This window comes from Galdieria sulphuraria (assembly GCF_000341285.1).
Source record: "Galdieria sulphuraria unplaced genomic scaffold scaf_38, whole genome shotgun sequence".
Taxonomy (NCBI): Eukaryota; Rhodophyta; class Bangiophyceae; order Galdieriales; family Galdieriaceae; genus Galdieria; species Galdieria sulphuraria.
In genome coordinates, this window is record NW_005178437.1 from 15,289 (window position 1) to 29,873 (window position 14,585).

At 37.4% G+C, this 14,585-nt stretch overlaps 10 protein-coding genes across 11 annotated transcripts; 3 read left to right on the forward strand and 7 right to left on the reverse strand.

Moving 5' to 3' along the window:
* Nucleotides 1-30: 30 nt before the first annotated feature.
* Gasu_42260 (3R-hydroxymyristoyl ACP dehydrase) lies at nucleotides 31-1,192 on the reverse strand. 2 transcript variants are annotated; one of them, XM_005704685.1, is made up of 7 exons: nucleotides 910-1,192; nucleotides 806-857; nucleotides 682-751; nucleotides 535-621; nucleotides 409-472; nucleotides 249-360; nucleotides 31-199 (listed from the first exon to the last, which is right to left on the reverse strand). In XM_005704685.1, exons 1-7 carry the CDS (start codon nucleotides 1,127-1,129, stop codon nucleotides 139-141), a joined length of 666 nt encoding a protein of 221 aa, XP_005704742.1. In that variant the 5' UTR covers nucleotides 1,130-1,192; the 3' UTR covers nucleotides 31-138. The 2 variants fall into 2 exon arrangements, with proteins under 2 accessions (XP_005704742.1, XP_005704743.1); XM_005704686.1 differs by having other exon boundaries at nucleotides 403-472.
* A 325-nt stretch (nucleotides 1,193-1,517) lies between these two features.
* Nucleotides 1,518-2,812, reverse strand: Gasu_42270 (uncharacterized protein). The gene is made up of 4 exons (XM_005704687.1): nucleotides 2,537-2,812; nucleotides 2,091-2,469; nucleotides 1,707-2,037; nucleotides 1,518-1,660 (listed from the first exon to the last, which is right to left on the reverse strand). Exons 1-4 carry the CDS (start codon nucleotides 2,786-2,788, stop codon nucleotides 1,603-1,605), a joined length of 1,020 nt encoding a protein of 339 aa, XP_005704744.1. The 5' UTR covers nucleotides 2,789-2,812; the 3' UTR covers nucleotides 1,518-1,602.
* A 10-nt stretch (nucleotides 2,813-2,822) lies between these two features.
* On the forward strand, nucleotides 2,823-4,973 carry Gasu_42280 (alpha-1,2-mannosyltransferase). Its single transcript, XM_005704688.1, has 14 exons — nucleotides 2,823-3,014; nucleotides 3,069-3,147; nucleotides 3,201-3,288; nucleotides 3,339-3,406; nucleotides 3,455-3,592; nucleotides 3,640-3,729; nucleotides 3,776-3,826; nucleotides 3,882-3,968; nucleotides 4,022-4,163; nucleotides 4,220-4,306; nucleotides 4,362-4,469; nucleotides 4,521-4,611; nucleotides 4,655-4,748; nucleotides 4,814-4,973. Exons 1-14 carry the CDS (start codon nucleotides 2,824-2,826, stop codon nucleotides 4,925-4,927), a joined length of 1,428 nt encoding a protein of 475 aa, XP_005704745.1. The 5' UTR covers nucleotide 2,823; the 3' UTR covers nucleotides 4,928-4,973.
* A 4-nt stretch (nucleotides 4,974-4,977) lies between these two features.
* Nucleotides 4,978-5,782, reverse strand: Gasu_42290 (uncharacterized protein). The gene is made up of 4 exons (XM_005704689.1): nucleotides 5,617-5,782; nucleotides 5,488-5,565; nucleotides 5,343-5,434; nucleotides 4,978-5,296 (listed from the first exon to the last, which is right to left on the reverse strand). Exons 1-4 carry the CDS (start codon nucleotides 5,677-5,679, stop codon nucleotides 5,047-5,049), a joined length of 483 nt encoding a protein of 160 aa, XP_005704746.1. The 5' UTR covers nucleotides 5,680-5,782; the 3' UTR covers nucleotides 4,978-5,046.
* On the reverse strand, nucleotides 5,688-6,472 carry Gasu_42300 (methylase protein). Its single transcript, XM_005704690.1, has one exon. It carries the CDS (start codon nucleotides 6,464-6,466, stop codon nucleotides 5,753-5,755), a length of 714 nt encoding a protein of 237 aa, XP_005704747.1. The 5' UTR covers nucleotides 6,467-6,472; the 3' UTR covers nucleotides 5,688-5,752.
* A 70-nt stretch (nucleotides 6,473-6,542) lies between these two features.
* On the forward strand, nucleotides 6,543-7,825 carry Gasu_42310 (vacuolar protein sorting-associated protein VTA1). Its single transcript, XM_005704691.1, has 4 exons — nucleotides 6,543-6,689; nucleotides 6,744-6,780; nucleotides 6,830-6,918; nucleotides 6,968-7,825. The coding sequence occupies exons 1-4, from the start codon at nucleotides 6,630-6,632 to the stop codon at nucleotides 7,694-7,696; spliced, it is 915 nt and encodes a 304-aa protein (XP_005704748.1). The 5' UTR covers nucleotides 6,543-6,629; the 3' UTR covers nucleotides 7,697-7,825.
* Nucleotides 7,826-7,887: 62 nt separating this feature from the next.
* Nucleotides 7,888-8,772, reverse strand: Gasu_42320 (uncharacterized protein). The gene is made up of 2 exons (XM_005704692.1): nucleotides 8,213-8,772; nucleotides 7,888-8,160 (listed from the first exon to the last, which is right to left on the reverse strand). Exons 1-2 carry the CDS (start codon nucleotides 8,634-8,636, stop codon nucleotides 8,042-8,044), a joined length of 543 nt encoding a protein of 180 aa, XP_005704749.1. The 5' UTR covers nucleotides 8,637-8,772; the 3' UTR covers nucleotides 7,888-8,041.
* A 4-nt stretch (nucleotides 8,773-8,776) lies between these two features.
* Gasu_42330 (2-oxoisovalerate dehydrogenase E1 component, alpha subunit) lies at nucleotides 8,777-10,522 on the reverse strand. The gene is made up of 2 exons (XM_005704693.1): nucleotides 9,594-10,522; nucleotides 8,777-9,538 (listed from the first exon to the last, which is right to left on the reverse strand). The coding sequence occupies exons 1-2, from the start codon at nucleotides 10,428-10,430 to the stop codon at nucleotides 8,957-8,959; spliced, it is 1,419 nt and encodes a 472-aa protein (XP_005704750.1). The 5' UTR covers nucleotides 10,431-10,522; the 3' UTR covers nucleotides 8,777-8,956.
* A 245-nt stretch (nucleotides 10,523-10,767) lies between these two features.
* On the reverse strand, nucleotides 10,768-12,482 carry Gasu_42340 (uncharacterized protein). The gene has a single exon (XM_005704694.1). The coding sequence runs from the start codon at nucleotides 12,468-12,470 to the stop codon at nucleotides 10,830-10,832; it is 1,641 nt and encodes a 546-aa protein (XP_005704751.1). The 5' UTR covers nucleotides 12,471-12,482; the 3' UTR covers nucleotides 10,768-10,829.
* A 1,140-nt stretch (nucleotides 12,483-13,622) lies between these two features.
* Gasu_42350 (uncharacterized protein) lies at nucleotides 13,623-14,573 on the forward strand. The gene is made up of 3 exons (XM_005704695.1): nucleotides 13,623-13,778; nucleotides 13,828-14,059; nucleotides 14,108-14,573. Exons 1-3 carry the CDS (start codon nucleotides 13,663-13,665, stop codon nucleotides 14,543-14,545), a joined length of 786 nt encoding a protein of 261 aa, XP_005704752.1. The 5' UTR covers nucleotides 13,623-13,662; the 3' UTR covers nucleotides 14,546-14,573.
* Nucleotides 14,574-14,585: the final 12 nt, after the last annotated feature.

A 14,585-nucleotide genomic window follows, 5' to 3' on the forward strand; every position in this document is an offset into this window, starting at 1 on the left:
AGGAAATATCGAATATGAAAAAGGTTCTCTCATAGTATCAAACTATTCATTTTCGAAATAACAAATTTTTTTTATTTTTCTTGTAAAATATTTTTCTTCACTTCTATCTGGATGATCCTGTGTTCTCCAAAGGATCTTTCAAGACTGTACTGAAAAGGTAAATTCTCCCTCTACAGCCAATTTTCCATCCACATATGCTCTGAATGACACATGACTGAAATAAATAGATAGTTCAACACTTTACTCACTTGCCACTCATTTTGCCAATTCCCAACTGTTGTCGAACAGAAAGTACTTCCATTTGCATCACTAAAGTATCACCAGGAACGACCGGCTTCCGAAAACGAACCTGAGTAACACCTAAACCCGATGAACATCAACGATAATATATCTAAAAGATACGCGGACCTGCAAAATAGAAGTCACGATAACTATCGGATATAGGCGGTTGAAGCATCACTATGCCACCCAACTACAATTGTCCACGGCAGGTTTTCAATATTACTATTACCTTGTCAATTTTCAATTTCATACCTGTGCCAAAGCCTCGAGCATATAAACTCCAGGAAAAATAGGTTTTTCAGGAAAATGACCGATAAACTGAGGTTCGTTAAAAGTAACCTAGTTTATAATCATTTCTGTCGAATAAGAAAAGGTTACAAAAGCAATCCTCTAGCTTACGTTCTTCAGACCTACTGCTCTTTTGCCAGCTTCAAACTCTATCACACGATCGACCAACAAGAATGGGAATCTATTCAGCAAATATATATCACTCAGTCGCTAAAAAGAACACAAGGGCAAGTACCGATGGGGAAGTATCTTCAATATTTCTGTAGGACCAAACACTGTAGTTACTCCTAGAAATCAGAATATACTTAAAGTGGTATACAAGGGAAGTCTCAAACCAACCTGAGTGATTTTTTGATAACTCTTCCGCAGAAAGTTGCATTTTGAAAGTGAGATCGCGGTGTCTACACGAAGGAGTTTGCTCAAGATTTTGAGAGCGTAAAAAAGGTGTTCTCATATTTCGATATTTCTCAAGGTTACGTTGTTGTTGTATCGATTTGCCTCGAGGCTCTAAACCCAGTCGTTTGGTTTTTATCGGAAATGAGTTACTAACAATGTACATCGCCTGCACCGCGTTGTTGTGGTGGACGGTGAAGCCCAAATCGATCTGCAATCTTAAATCTGGCATTCGTTCGTGACACGCGGGTATTATAATCCCACTTGGACTGCTTAAAGGATACTCAAGCCAATCTTACTCATTTGAAATCTGCTTTGAAACAGCAGTTGGATATTGATTGAAATAGATTCTCTTTGAAATAACTATGGAACTGTTTTTGAACTTGGATCTAAGACCACCTTGCAAATGACTCGAATGATTCATTTGTCCTTTTTATAGAAGAGATACTTTGTCGCTCCATTAAAGACACAATATTAACGAAGGCAATATTTTCTTTTTGAACATTTCTCTTTTCGAGTCGGTGATTAGATGGTGCTATTCAAAAGACTCATCAGAATTAAAACTGTCTTTAAATGAAAATGCAATGTTCAATTACAACACAATGTGTCGTCTTTATTTCAAATATAATATTGCTTTTACTAAGGTTCCAAACCTTGTTCCATATCAGCTAGCCATTGTTTATAAATTGATGTATTCCTACAAACACAATGAGTAATCTCTCCTTTATTGGCAATAGACTTACTTGTCACAGTCCTTGCCAGTGACACCGATACGTCGCTCCCATAACTCAGAAGACAAGTTGTATTGCTGAGTAGAGAACCATTTTTGCCATGCCACTGCTTCTCTTCTCTTCGAAAGTTTGTTTTTCTCGATACGAACTTCTTCCGATGTGTCTTCCGTCAACTTGGGATTATAACCTTCTAATTCAACAGCAACCGGTCTCCAACGGTCAATTTCACTCCATTCATCGTCAAGAGACTCATCTAGACTTGAGGAATCTTCGTTACCTTTCTGAGATAATTGATGCCAATTTTCCCAGGCTGAAGGCTCAGAAACAGTTTGAGTTTCAGACTCTATAAGAAAGGACAAATAAGAACTCAATAACAGTATTTCCAGGTTGCGTTACCTTTTGAGAAAATGTGCATAGGAGAAATAGCATCGTGAAAAGGACGCAAGTTGTTTTCACTATCAATATAGTACTTGAACACATCTTCTTTTTGATGTTTGGATATCTCTTGAGTTTTCCTCCTTATATCAGCTGATTCAACCAAATCTGGAAATTGAAGCCAGCTTGTGTTAGGATTCCAAGAAGTTGAAAACTGGACTGAATAGTCAGAAGGTTCTTCTTCCATTCCTGTCGAGTTTGGAGAGTTATTTTGATAAAGTGAATGACTATCTGTTGTCATAGAATTGGAATGGCTTATCTCAGCGGAGTCCAACTGCACTCGAGAACTCTGTTGAATGAAAGTTGGACCACCCTCTTCTCTTTCATCTGTAGTGGTATCCTACAAAGAGAAGATTCAGAAGAACACACTCATTTAATAAATAAATATTATATATATATATACTTACAACAAACACCGAACTATCTTCATCCGTTACGTTGATCGGGTTGTTCGCTTCTAATGAGTGTTCTTTCAGTGTCTTGTTTACCTCTCTGGCTATGTTTCTCCAATAGTTGGGATGACTACGACTAGGTTGCTCTACTTGCAAGCACGAAACACAACGAAAACAGCAGAGTTGTTTTCCAGATAACTTGGAAAACCATTTTCTCTTTTTAGGTGCTCCAAAAACAGGAGAGACAAAAGTCAACATTGCCAACATGATAGTCGAGAATTCACAAAGTCCTCAAAGATAAAATGGTTGAATGGATTGTCATATGGTGTTGCTTATGGACGATCTGCATATTGAGTTATACTCTTTACATAAAACAAAAATTAAACAAAAATAAGAGTAGAGTTGACAATTTTCAGAAAGACCAATCAATTCTGACCTTTGGTTTCTTTCATCCTTACTGTTCTGCAGGAGGCGGGGGAGAACGAGTATTGTGGTAGGTATTGGCGCCCTCCTCAATCGACACTTACCAACGCTGCTTCAACGCAAGGTTGGAAGTATGCCATCTTTTGGAAAATTTTCCTTCTTGTAAGATTATTATCTACACATCTGAAGAAACAACTGTAGATGTAGGCGCTGTTGTGTTAGCAGTTGATGTCGATTGAACAATTATCTTTTCCAGGCACTGACAGAGAAAGTTTACAGACAGTTTGGAATTCGTGTTCTTCCAAAGTTTTCTCTCGTATTTTTGGAGTCTTCATTTCTTTTGGGTTAGTTAATTTTCTTGAAGTTGTTTGAACAGCTTATTGTCGATTCATAGAGCCAAAGGAGTATCCTTGGTTTACGTTGCTTGGTCAGGCAATTGGATCTATGTTTGTAGCTATAGAAGTGAGAATGGAGTTAAGCTTTTCGAATGGCTATAACATCTTGTAATAGGCCTTATTACGATATACTCCAAATTGTTTTGTAGACACTACAGGTTTTCCTGCTTCCATGTCTATCGCTCGATTTTGTTTTGGTTGTTACGTTGTTTGTTATGTGCATTACCCAACTGTTTCAAAGGACATGTTGCAAGTAAGAATCTATTTTTTTCTTTTTCAGAAATTGTTCCATCGCTTTAGGTTGTTAGACAGAGACAAGTCAAATACAATAATCGCACTTTTATTGCAAAATCTTATCTTGCCACTCAATGCAAACTATTTTACTATCGAGTAAGTTTGTCAACTGGTTTGACTTGTAATGTTTGACTTTTTGTAGGTACTTATGTTTTTGTATTTCCTAACTGGCAAATGTGCCGACGTAGTTATGGTTTGTCAATTTCGTAATTGAAGCGGCTTTGACAAATGTGAATTACCTTTTTTAGGTCAATTCTTCTTGGACAAAACAGCACATTTCTGTGATGTGGAAACCCGAATATTTGCAAATCGTTTATCCACCTTGTTCGGTCAAAGTATCGCGGTCAACTCTCCTTTTTTGATTGTTTCTCTAATCACTTTGTCCTAGACGTTACTTGACTTTTGTTTATCAGGTCGAAAGAGACATTGGATAGTGTCTCTTTCCCAATTTCGAGAAGAGAAGAACCATATATTGCAACTATTTATTATTCAGAAACTTGTCCAGCAACATGAAGAGAAAGATCTACAAGGTTTGATACTTCTTTAGTCTTATCACGGCAGCCTATTATTTTGGCCAAATGCTTAGATTTTTGTTTGGTAATGATGGGAAGTACTCGTAATGAACAAGATGTTGAAAGAGTTTCCCAACTTCAAAAGCTAGCTGGTGACTTGAGTAAGGAAGCATTGTTTGTTGCAGATAACCTTTGTTATTTGTTGAGTGTGGATAGATATTGCGTCGTATGTTCGATGGGTCATCAACGCTAGTCATGAACAAATTTACAATTATTTATCGAAAGCTGCTATTGCATTGCATACAATGCGAGATGAACATTTTGGTACTTATTAATCCATTTTGTTATTTTTGGATAATGAAAGAGTCTCGTTAGGTATCAGCGTAGTAGAATTTATGGCGGCGGGAGTGATTCCTATTGCTCATCGTTCAGGTGGCGTAGCAAAGGACATTATTACACATGAACAGTAAGTATGCAATTTCTCATGCTTTATCTCTGAGAAATACAAGAAATGGATATTTGGCTAGCAATCTTGAAGAATATGTTGCTATTCTTGAAAGATTGTTATTTCAACTATCAGAGGAGCAATTGCATTCCATACAAGTAAGTTGGCTATTGTCTTTACTTCTATTTGTATCTTTGAATCTTTATTTCGTGTTGAATTCTAGTGCAATATGAGAACACGAGTGGCGGAATTTTCTGATGAAACATTTGCCTCAGAATTCACGAAACATTTGCTTTTTCCTCGTTGTTCACCGGTTGTGGAATATAAAAAGTTGTAGTTTATAAAATATTTGTAGAGTATGTTATCGATAGTTGTAAGGTTGTATGATGACACAAAAGACGCATGAACGGGATACAAATATTTCATGTGGAAAGAAACCCACATAAGGTTGTAATATCAAGAAGGCGGTGGAGCAGAAGGCTCATAGTAAGTGGTGCCTGGTAAAGTATTCGTTGAATTTAAATAAGAACGAGTTGGATAATTCCAAGATGAAGTTGGGATGCCTTGTGCAACAGCAGGCCGCTGAACTGGTATTTGGTAGGGATTCGCTGGTCTAGTACCTCTGGAAAACTTATGATAAGATAGCCAACGAAATCCGATGTAAATGCAAATAAGAAAACCTCCAATACCGACGATTATACACACTCTAACAACTTATTAGCCTTTAGAAACTGCAAAATGAGATAACATACACAAAGACAACTATTCTCCAAGTACTCGTTTCACAACTCCAGTTGAAGTCACAGTTATTATTGGGACTCCCAGGATAGACTGCACCGCAGGCCTGTTGTGAGTCAAACAAACACTTTCGAACGTCCTCATAACACAAGTTATTACCTGAAACAAACCTCCACAAACTTGTCCGTTACAAACCAGCTCATTATTACAAAGAGTACAACAGGTTTCCCAAGCAAACTAGTTGGTTCCCTTTCAGAAAACTTGCTGTTTGTTTATTTCCAAGCATACCACACAGTTTCTTGATAGCAAGACAAACCAAAAAAGAATATAAGGATACTTGCACATATCCATGTCTCAGAATATTGTTAGAACCCGCTACTTCTTCTCGACAATAACAATACTGGGAGCTAAAGAACGATTGATCCTATAAAGAATGACTCATATAATCAATTCTCGAATATAGATTGAAAGGAATCGAAAGATACCATTCATGGTAAGTTACACTCCAAGTATCCTTTGGTAACTTGGCAACATAGTTCAATACCTCACTTCGTTCCTCTAAACCTCCAGGATGGCCAACATAACAAACCAAGGAAATGATACCCGAGTGACACAACTTTGGAAGTAAACTCTCCAAGCTATTTGTAGTTGTTCTTGCTGTTGTTCTTATTTGTCTGTCTCCATTCGGTAGATAACCCAAATTATAGCTTATTAAACGAATACTATTATCCTTTACATATTTTGAAAGAAACTCGTGACTATTACAAACAAACTCTACGCGTGGGTACTGTGAAGGATCGATCTCTGACCGCAATAGCGCTTCTGTTTGATATATGGCATAAGTTTGTATATCACAAGCAAGAAGAAAACCCTTAGGGCCAACCAACTTTGCAATACGTAATGAGTCTCTACCTTTTCCACACGTTGCATCGATACAAGAGTCGCCAGGTTGAACATGACTGGACCATACAGCGTCTAGAAAATCCTTTTGTTGACAGAGCGACAATTTTGAATGGTACGAGGCACAACAAATATAACTACTTTTCTTTATCCCTCTCATGTTCACTCGGTGTAGTCGAAAACAGTCAAGGGGTAGTAACCAACCAAGTTGCCAATGGAAGGGTTCTTTGAGCCACATATTTGTATCTATCTATAGAAATATATATATATATATGTATGTATATGTTATAAATGATGGATATGAACAACTTATCACAGTAATATGCTGAACATTATTGAAATATTTCCTATTGATCTTCCTTTAAGAACTCTTTTAATTCCTCATTTTTAGGAAATACGTAATGTCCGCTTCATGGCCTACTTCATTGAAACCCCTTGCTAAATATTTGGTTCGAGCAAAAGTAAGTAATCGTGTTGATAAGGATTCTTTAGAAATAACTTGTGTTGTTTTATAGGAAGTTGAACAAATAGACCCTCTAGTAGCTTATGCTTGTATGTTTATTCTTGGAATTCTATCAGTTGACGCTTATGGGGGACATAGGTAGATTCTACGCGTGTGAGTTTGGTTTAAAACTTCGGGATAAGAAGGACCCCGATGCCTCAAAATTTATGAAGAGTCTCATTGAGAAGGTATGAAAGCCCATTGGGAAGTGCCTTGAGATCACTTATGTTTTGTTAGTGTGAACAAGACAAGGCAAAACTCGGAGATACGACTCTGTTGAAAGAACACTTGGAAGAATTTGCTTTGAAGGTTTTCTTAAGAGCAGATACAGAAGATAGAAATGGAAATGCCACTCGAACTACTGTTCGTACTTTTTATGCTGCTTTGTGCTTTTTGGAAGTTTTGAATTCGTTAGGAGAACCTTCAGAAGATATCAGACAGAAAATGAAATATTGCAAATTCAAGGTGGCTTATATATCAAAGTGTTTGAGAGAAGGAATTCAACCAGTTCCTGGTCCTCCCGATAGTCAAACTGAGAGTAAATATGAGGATACTACAAGACATGATTTATCTTTGATCATGCAAGAACCTGGCGAGTCAAATAGTCCAGAAACAAATATCAAAGAGTTGGATGATTCTCTTATGGAAAGGAATACCAGTGAAGACTCAACCAACCAAGTGGAAGAAAATTCTGATGAAAGCAAAGTCGATGTTGTAGAAAGGAATAATTTAAACCCAACGGCAAATGACACTGAACGCATTTCAGAGGACGTTGTTGATAATCACTTGACTGAGACTCATACAACTGCATCGACCAACACCAAAAACAAATATGATCTAGTACAATCTATTTTGGAAGCACAAAAACATGCAAAGAATGCATCAAGTGCGTTGGATTTTCAAGATGTGAATTCAGCAATCAAGGAACTCGAAGATGCTCTATCCTTATTGAAGCAATGTAAATGAAGTCTTTTGAAATATCGAAACAAATATGTGTTTTATGGAATAGATAAACCCATTGACGATCAAACGTTGTGTTGTGTATCTCTTTGTAAAAACGAAAGTATTTTGTGAGATAAACGATTAGGCACTGAAATAGAAACAAAAGATGATACATTCTGAAAATCTTGAAGAGTGTTGGAAACAAAACTTTTTGGAATCTTAAATGATCCGAATGTACAATTCATTGAAAATATTGTCGATGCATTTTCTATTGTCCGTGAGATAAAATACAACAATAAAACCATCTTAGTAACCAACTCTATCCAACCGTTCTATACCAAATATCACACGTCATCCGAATAGAAAGTATTACTTTCTAGCAGTTGAACCATTTTTGGACAACAAACGAGCTCTTCTCTTCTTTTGCTTTCGTTGCATTCCAAGAAATATTGGAAAAGGAACTTTCGACTTTCTCTTTGCTTGAACACCTTCATTCGGAAGGTTTAGAGTATACAAAACTACAAAAACGCTTTTCCTTACCAAGTTCCATCAAAGATTGTTTCCAAAGGTTGGATTGGCTCTTTTCGTTTTGCAATACAAACCGTTTGACTTCGTCTCTATGTTGTCGAACAAAGCAGAACATGTCCAACTCTTTCGCATCTTCCTTTTCAGACTTGGACAAAGTTTTTGGGTGTTCACTTGTCACTATTTTTCGTCTTTTGATAATCTTTTTTTCCATTTTACAAGATTTGACCGAAGAAACGAAATGTTTGGGACTAGAATCATTTGCTACGCTCTGTTGGATATTCAAAGCCAAACTTGTATCTCTAACTTGCTCTGAAGAAACCACTTTACAATTTGTTCTCTTTTGATAATCATTCCAATCCATCCAAGTCTCTCGTAGTTTCGATAAGTTGTTCATAATATCTTGTTCCAACTGGTGATCCGACACGTCCACCGTCATCGTCGCCAACCCAATAATTCCCGTAAAAGATGATTAGATTAGGATCTCCAATAAGGCTTCTTTGAAATGGAACCGTATCTGAAGTCTCCATCTTATCATAGACTCATCTTTTAACAACAGTTAGACGGATCAGTTGGTATGAAATCATTCGACTATTTATGTAGTTGGGGCAATATATAGATGAGAAAGTGCCTACTGCTTCATTCTTTTATCAAAATAGAGACCAACCATTCTACTTTTTACTGAAGAGACTCTCAACGAGTTTGAAATGAGTATAATTTCGTTTATCTAACTATCCTTAATTCTCTATTTATCACCAACTAGGAAAAGTGCGTAGGATGTTTCTCCCTTTCTAAAAATTCAAATAACATAGTCTTTTGTCGTTCCAAATTGGGAGTTAACTGATCATAAACATCATGAAATAGATCCTCCAAAGGAGCCTTGGGAGCTTTTTCTGCTTCTTCCAGGGCAGTAAGTAGTTCCTTTCTTTGCTCTTCAATATACTTTTCATCCATTTCGTCATTCCAACAATTCCTAAACGCTAAGAAACGCTTCATTCGACGCAAAGGACTCAAACGTTCTGAATACAACTCAATCTCATTCTTCTGTCGATAGCGAGAGGAATCATCACTTGTACTATGATGACCACCTCGATAAGTAAGAAGCTCTAATAAAAGAGGTCGGCTTGTCTGGAGAATTCGTCGCTTTCCTTCCTTTACCGCAAAATAAACTGCCCAAAGATCATTTCCATCCACTCTCATACTGTCAATCCCATAAGCAAGACCTCGTCCTGCTATTCCATCGCCTCTGTACTGTTCTTTTGCAGGAGTAGAAATGGCATATCCGTTATTTCTACATATAAACAATACTGGACACTCCAAAGTTGCAGCAAAATTGAGTGCCTAGATAGACACGAGTATAAAAACAAGTCAGAGAATAGCAATGATGCATTCTTACCGCATGGAAGTCTCCTTCAGATGCAGCTCCTTCTCCAAAATAACAAACAGTAATATTTTTTGAATTACTCAACTTCATTCCATAAGCATAACCACTCGCTTGTGGTATCTGAGTTGCGAGCGGAGAAGAAATAGTCACAAAATTGAGTTCTTTCGAACCATAATGCACCGGCATTTGTCTTCCTTTCGCTGGCTCTAAAGCATTACCACAACACTGATTACAAAAGTCTCGATATGTAAACCCTCTCCACAGTAAAACTCCTTGTTCTCGATATTGACCAAATATCACATCCGCTGTTTCTAGTGCTGCTGCTGAGCCAATTGCAGTTGCTTCCTCTCCAAAGCTTGTCATATAGAAACTGATTCTCCCTTGTCTCTGTGCACTGTATAACATTGTATCCATCACGTGCAACTTCAACATGTGTTGATACATACTCGTCATCACTGAAGGTTCCATCTGATGATCAGGATGATATTCTTTCGCAATGTTTGAACTGATTTCTCCATATTCGTTCATAATACGGAAGCACGGCACTCTTCCTTCCTTTTCTCCAGCAATCAACTCTAGTTTGTCGGTATAGGGAGCACCCACGGCTCCAGGAAAATAATATTCAGAGCCACTTGCACTGTATCTTCTCAAAAGTAAACTATGGGAATCGTGAAGAAAACCCGACTGACAAATCTTCTGAGAAGTACAGTGTTGGCTCCAACTAAATCGTCTTAAGCAAAGTTGACCGAACTGAGCTAAACTACGCAAGTGACAAGAAAGACTGCTTTTACTTTGAATCCGTTCAGTCAAACGTTTCAACATCTCCGAGCTATGTTGCCAAGTAGCCATATATATATATATATGTGTGTGTGTGTGGCTTTCCTTCCCAACACAAATTGTCCAATAAGACAAATCTTAGACAAAGCCCACTTCTTGAAGTCTTAAGGCATTTGACACTGGCAGCTGTTCATAATGCTTTCCTCGTTGTATCAAAGAAAGCTGCTATTCCAATCGTAGTTTGTTATTAGAAACCATTCAATAAATGAGTAAAGACTTGAACTCGGTTGCAATACCAATTATATTCAGAGTCGAGATAGTGATTAAAAGTCAATGAACTGGTTTCAATCATATTCAGCACTTCACGGTATTGCAAGAATATCAAGGTTCATTACGGACTCGATGTGAGAACCGAAATTGAAATGTTGTGTTTCTACATTTGATATTTATAGGAAAACGGAAAATCTCAAACTACGCTATTCGTTCAATCTCACATTCCTCTCGTTCAAAAAGAGACAACAGTTGCCAACCCATTGGTGAAGACTCCACCAAAACTGAGGGAATTCTTCGCAATATCATTTCTGCACGACAAATGCCTTCTTCCCATAATTCCTCAACATACTTACATAAACTGTATTTTTCCAATTCATCCTTATCATTAACCTCCCAAGCAATAATGTCAATAGTTTCATTTCCATTCATCTTTGTTATCATTGAGTGACGCAATAAAATAGAAAAATGTCCCTGTAAAGTTTCATACACGCGACAAAAGTGAACCGACTCCGTTACGATTCGCCATGTCGCCAATGTAAATGTGCCAAACAAATATATAGCAAAGAGCTGAAATAAAAAGGTACAAATATCTACAAGAGACTCTGACAAGAACGGAAAAAGTCTAAACAGAAACAAGATAAATCCAACTCCTGTCAACTCTAAAATGCCAATCGGAAAGAATCCAGAAGAATGATTCGTCTCTTCATCATAGTAACTACTTCGTGTGGTAAAAAGTTCATTCCTATCCACATTACTTTGTCTACCAATGCCATCAACCTTTGTCGAAGATCCTTCCTCAACAACACCCCAAAGAATTGCCTTTCTAGATATTTTAGAGAGAGCTCTTTCAAATTTCCAAAAAGTTGTGAAATTAGAAAGAATAATGCTCATTGAGTTCTCTAAATGTGTTCTGTCACGAAAATTTTTGGCTACAGTAACTTGCAATAATCCTTTGCTCGATGGAGACTGAATGTCGCCACTTTTGTCCGTCCACAGCAATTCTATTGCTTTTTGGATGGAACCATGTAGAATATGATAACCTTCAATGAAAATAGGTCGAATAATAAACCATAGAGTATCCGTGGCACTGCGAAGAATTACAACTGACAATGTCAAAGCAACTTTGTTCCATCTAGAAATGGACAAATGAGTTCCTCTAATTACTCGACGTTTGCGAAGTCTCTCGGGATAATATTTCCATTTTAAATGTATACGATGTCGAAGCAAATCTTGCTCAGCAAAAGCTTCCATTTGCCAATGTAAAAGAGAATGGACCTTAAAAGCTGGTTCTTTCCAAATTTCTGTCAAACTTTTCGTCACAGAATTGCTTAAAAGACTGCGACGAATATCATCTTGTATCTTTTCAAACCAGAAAGGTTTGAATGTTAGCTTTGTAGTATACGTCGTTGGTAATCTTCTCGAAGCAATAAATATAGTCGAAGATACTGCGCTATCGTCATCAACAGCTTGTTTTCTAAGTGACTTCAAAGACGAACGGCAAGATAGAGTTGGGTCTGCTGAGATAGAAATACTCTTTTTATCTCTTGTAGTCACTCTAGGTAAAGCTCTATACAGCCAAATAGGACTTAATTGTTCAAAGAAACCATGTATATGTTGAAAATGTGACGGAACTTTGACTTTCCACTCGGATACTCTTATGCTCCATTTCAGTTGCTCTCTGCATTGATATTCTAGAGACCAAAGTTTCAACAAAAAAAGTTTGAATTGAGCCTGTAACTGCTCCAAAAGTAGCTTGATATCTTCAAGCGAGATTAAACTGACAGATGACTGGGAGCTTCGAACCAGTGCTCCTCCAGTAAGAGAGGGCCACTTCAACATTTGCAAAATTGGAGTGAGTTTTTGGTAAGCTCTTCGGAAATTTGCAGTATTATGTGGTTCATACTTCAACCAAATCATATGTGTGGAACAGCTAGAAGAATCTTTAAGTTTTAAATATGACGAGTCTACCAAAGGCAAGCCTGTAACATGCCGTCTTTCGAGGTAACCGTAGAACCTTGGAATCAATAGACAATCCTTAAAATTATGCCTATGTAATCTATTTGAGCTAAAACAATAACTTTTGTATCCAAACAAGTTGAAGCAGAGGAGATAAGCTCCATTTTCCATTCTCTACAATCTCCTTAAAAAAATAGCCAATAGTAAATTTCTATCTGCTGGGCAGCAATGACTGTTTTTATTAGGGTTTACTTGTAAAGATATTTGTAAAAAAGGCTCGAATGAATACATCCAGTTGCATATGACTTGCTCTCAATTTTTTCATGTTGTCTCTTAGTTTATGTCAAAATCTACAAAATATATAGAAAGCAAACACAACTCTTGTTTCAGAATAGAGCTTTTTGCAAAAGACATTGTTCTTACGCTAGAGAACAACTCTAGCGCACCAAGTTCGTCTTTTTTTGAATGGCAAAACTCTATCAAATCACTCTTGTGTGATTATATAAAGTTCCTTTTTTTGCACAGAAAAAAAATCTACAACCTGCTGAGAAGTTCTTTTCACAAAGATAATATGCAAAAGCACTTGCTCATTTTCATAGTGAGCATTCTTCTTGAGAAACTTTTCTATCTTTTGTTCTTACAACATGGACCAAACAACAAGACGAAGGATTGCAAGAGGCAGTCGTTGGAGAAAGTTTTCAATGACTACAGGAGATGGCAACTTGTTTCGAAACAACCTGTCAAAGAAGATCCGCCATCTGGATATAACCTTGTTCTAAAAGTGAGACAGAAAAATTGATGTCTAAAATGTTGGTGTCTTTTGGAACTGTAGCGAAGTTGCTGTAAAGTGGATCTCACTTATTTGGAGAATGTATATAAAGTCTTTCAAGGGTTAAGTCACTTTGTTAAATGATTCGAAGAAACCTTGCGATGCAATCCTGAAGTTTCTATCTCGAAGAAAAAAATGCTATGGGCGGCACGATTCGAAATGGCGCCAAAAAGCTCATGATAAATAAATCCATTTTGACAAACTCTATAAACACTTCTCACAATTTCTTCAGATTTCATAAGATAAATGATTCATTACAAGTCTCTCTCTATGGTCTTGCAGTTAAGGAGTGGAGAAATGTTCCCTCTCACTTTGCGTTCTCTTAGCTTGCCTGAGAATCCAACCATAGATGACTTTAGACGGTAAGTAGTTTTCTACAAGATGTTACTCTCTACATTGACTCCATTCAAGAGCACTGTTGAGCACTGAACTAGCATGCCATCCGTATTATGCGTATCTTCAACGTTTCTGTCGTTTTGGATATTCTACTGTCGAACCTCAGGGCTCCAATGGCATGTTGTATATTCGCCCATTGAGAGATAACTCCCTTTTACAAGAGCTATTACGTAGGCATCAGAAAGAAGGAAAGAATGTCACGTTTTACATTGAACAGACTCGTTCTATGAAGAATGAACCATGCAATGTAAGAAAAGGTGCGATGATGAGGAAACATGTTGACATTTGTGTCTAGGAAAGAGCAAAAGCACTTCAAGAAGGCAAGGTTATCCCATGCGATGGAAGTAAACTATCCAACATGCCACTCATCTTGGAAGCTGCTGCTTTCTCTCCAAACTTGTCGTCTAGTTTGGATGTCATTAATAAGCAAGATCCGAGCACTTACCCAGAAACCGGCGGTAGCAGTAACTTCTTGGACACTTCATCACTCTCAGCACATTTTAATGGAGAGACTTACTCTGGTGATATTTCGAGTACTGAGGAAATGCATTGCAATGAGACCATGTTTTCATTGTCTTGTCCCACATCTATGATGAACAACTTTTACTTTCAAGACCCATACATTATTCCATACATGACGCCTATGTGGCAATGCCATGGTTACTGGGTTTTTCCTCCATTTTACGTTCCTCCTCCAAGTTCCTTCGAAATGTCATCCAATTATAACTTGTGATAAACTTTTTCCCTGTATTTCAAAAACAGCCAACTACATT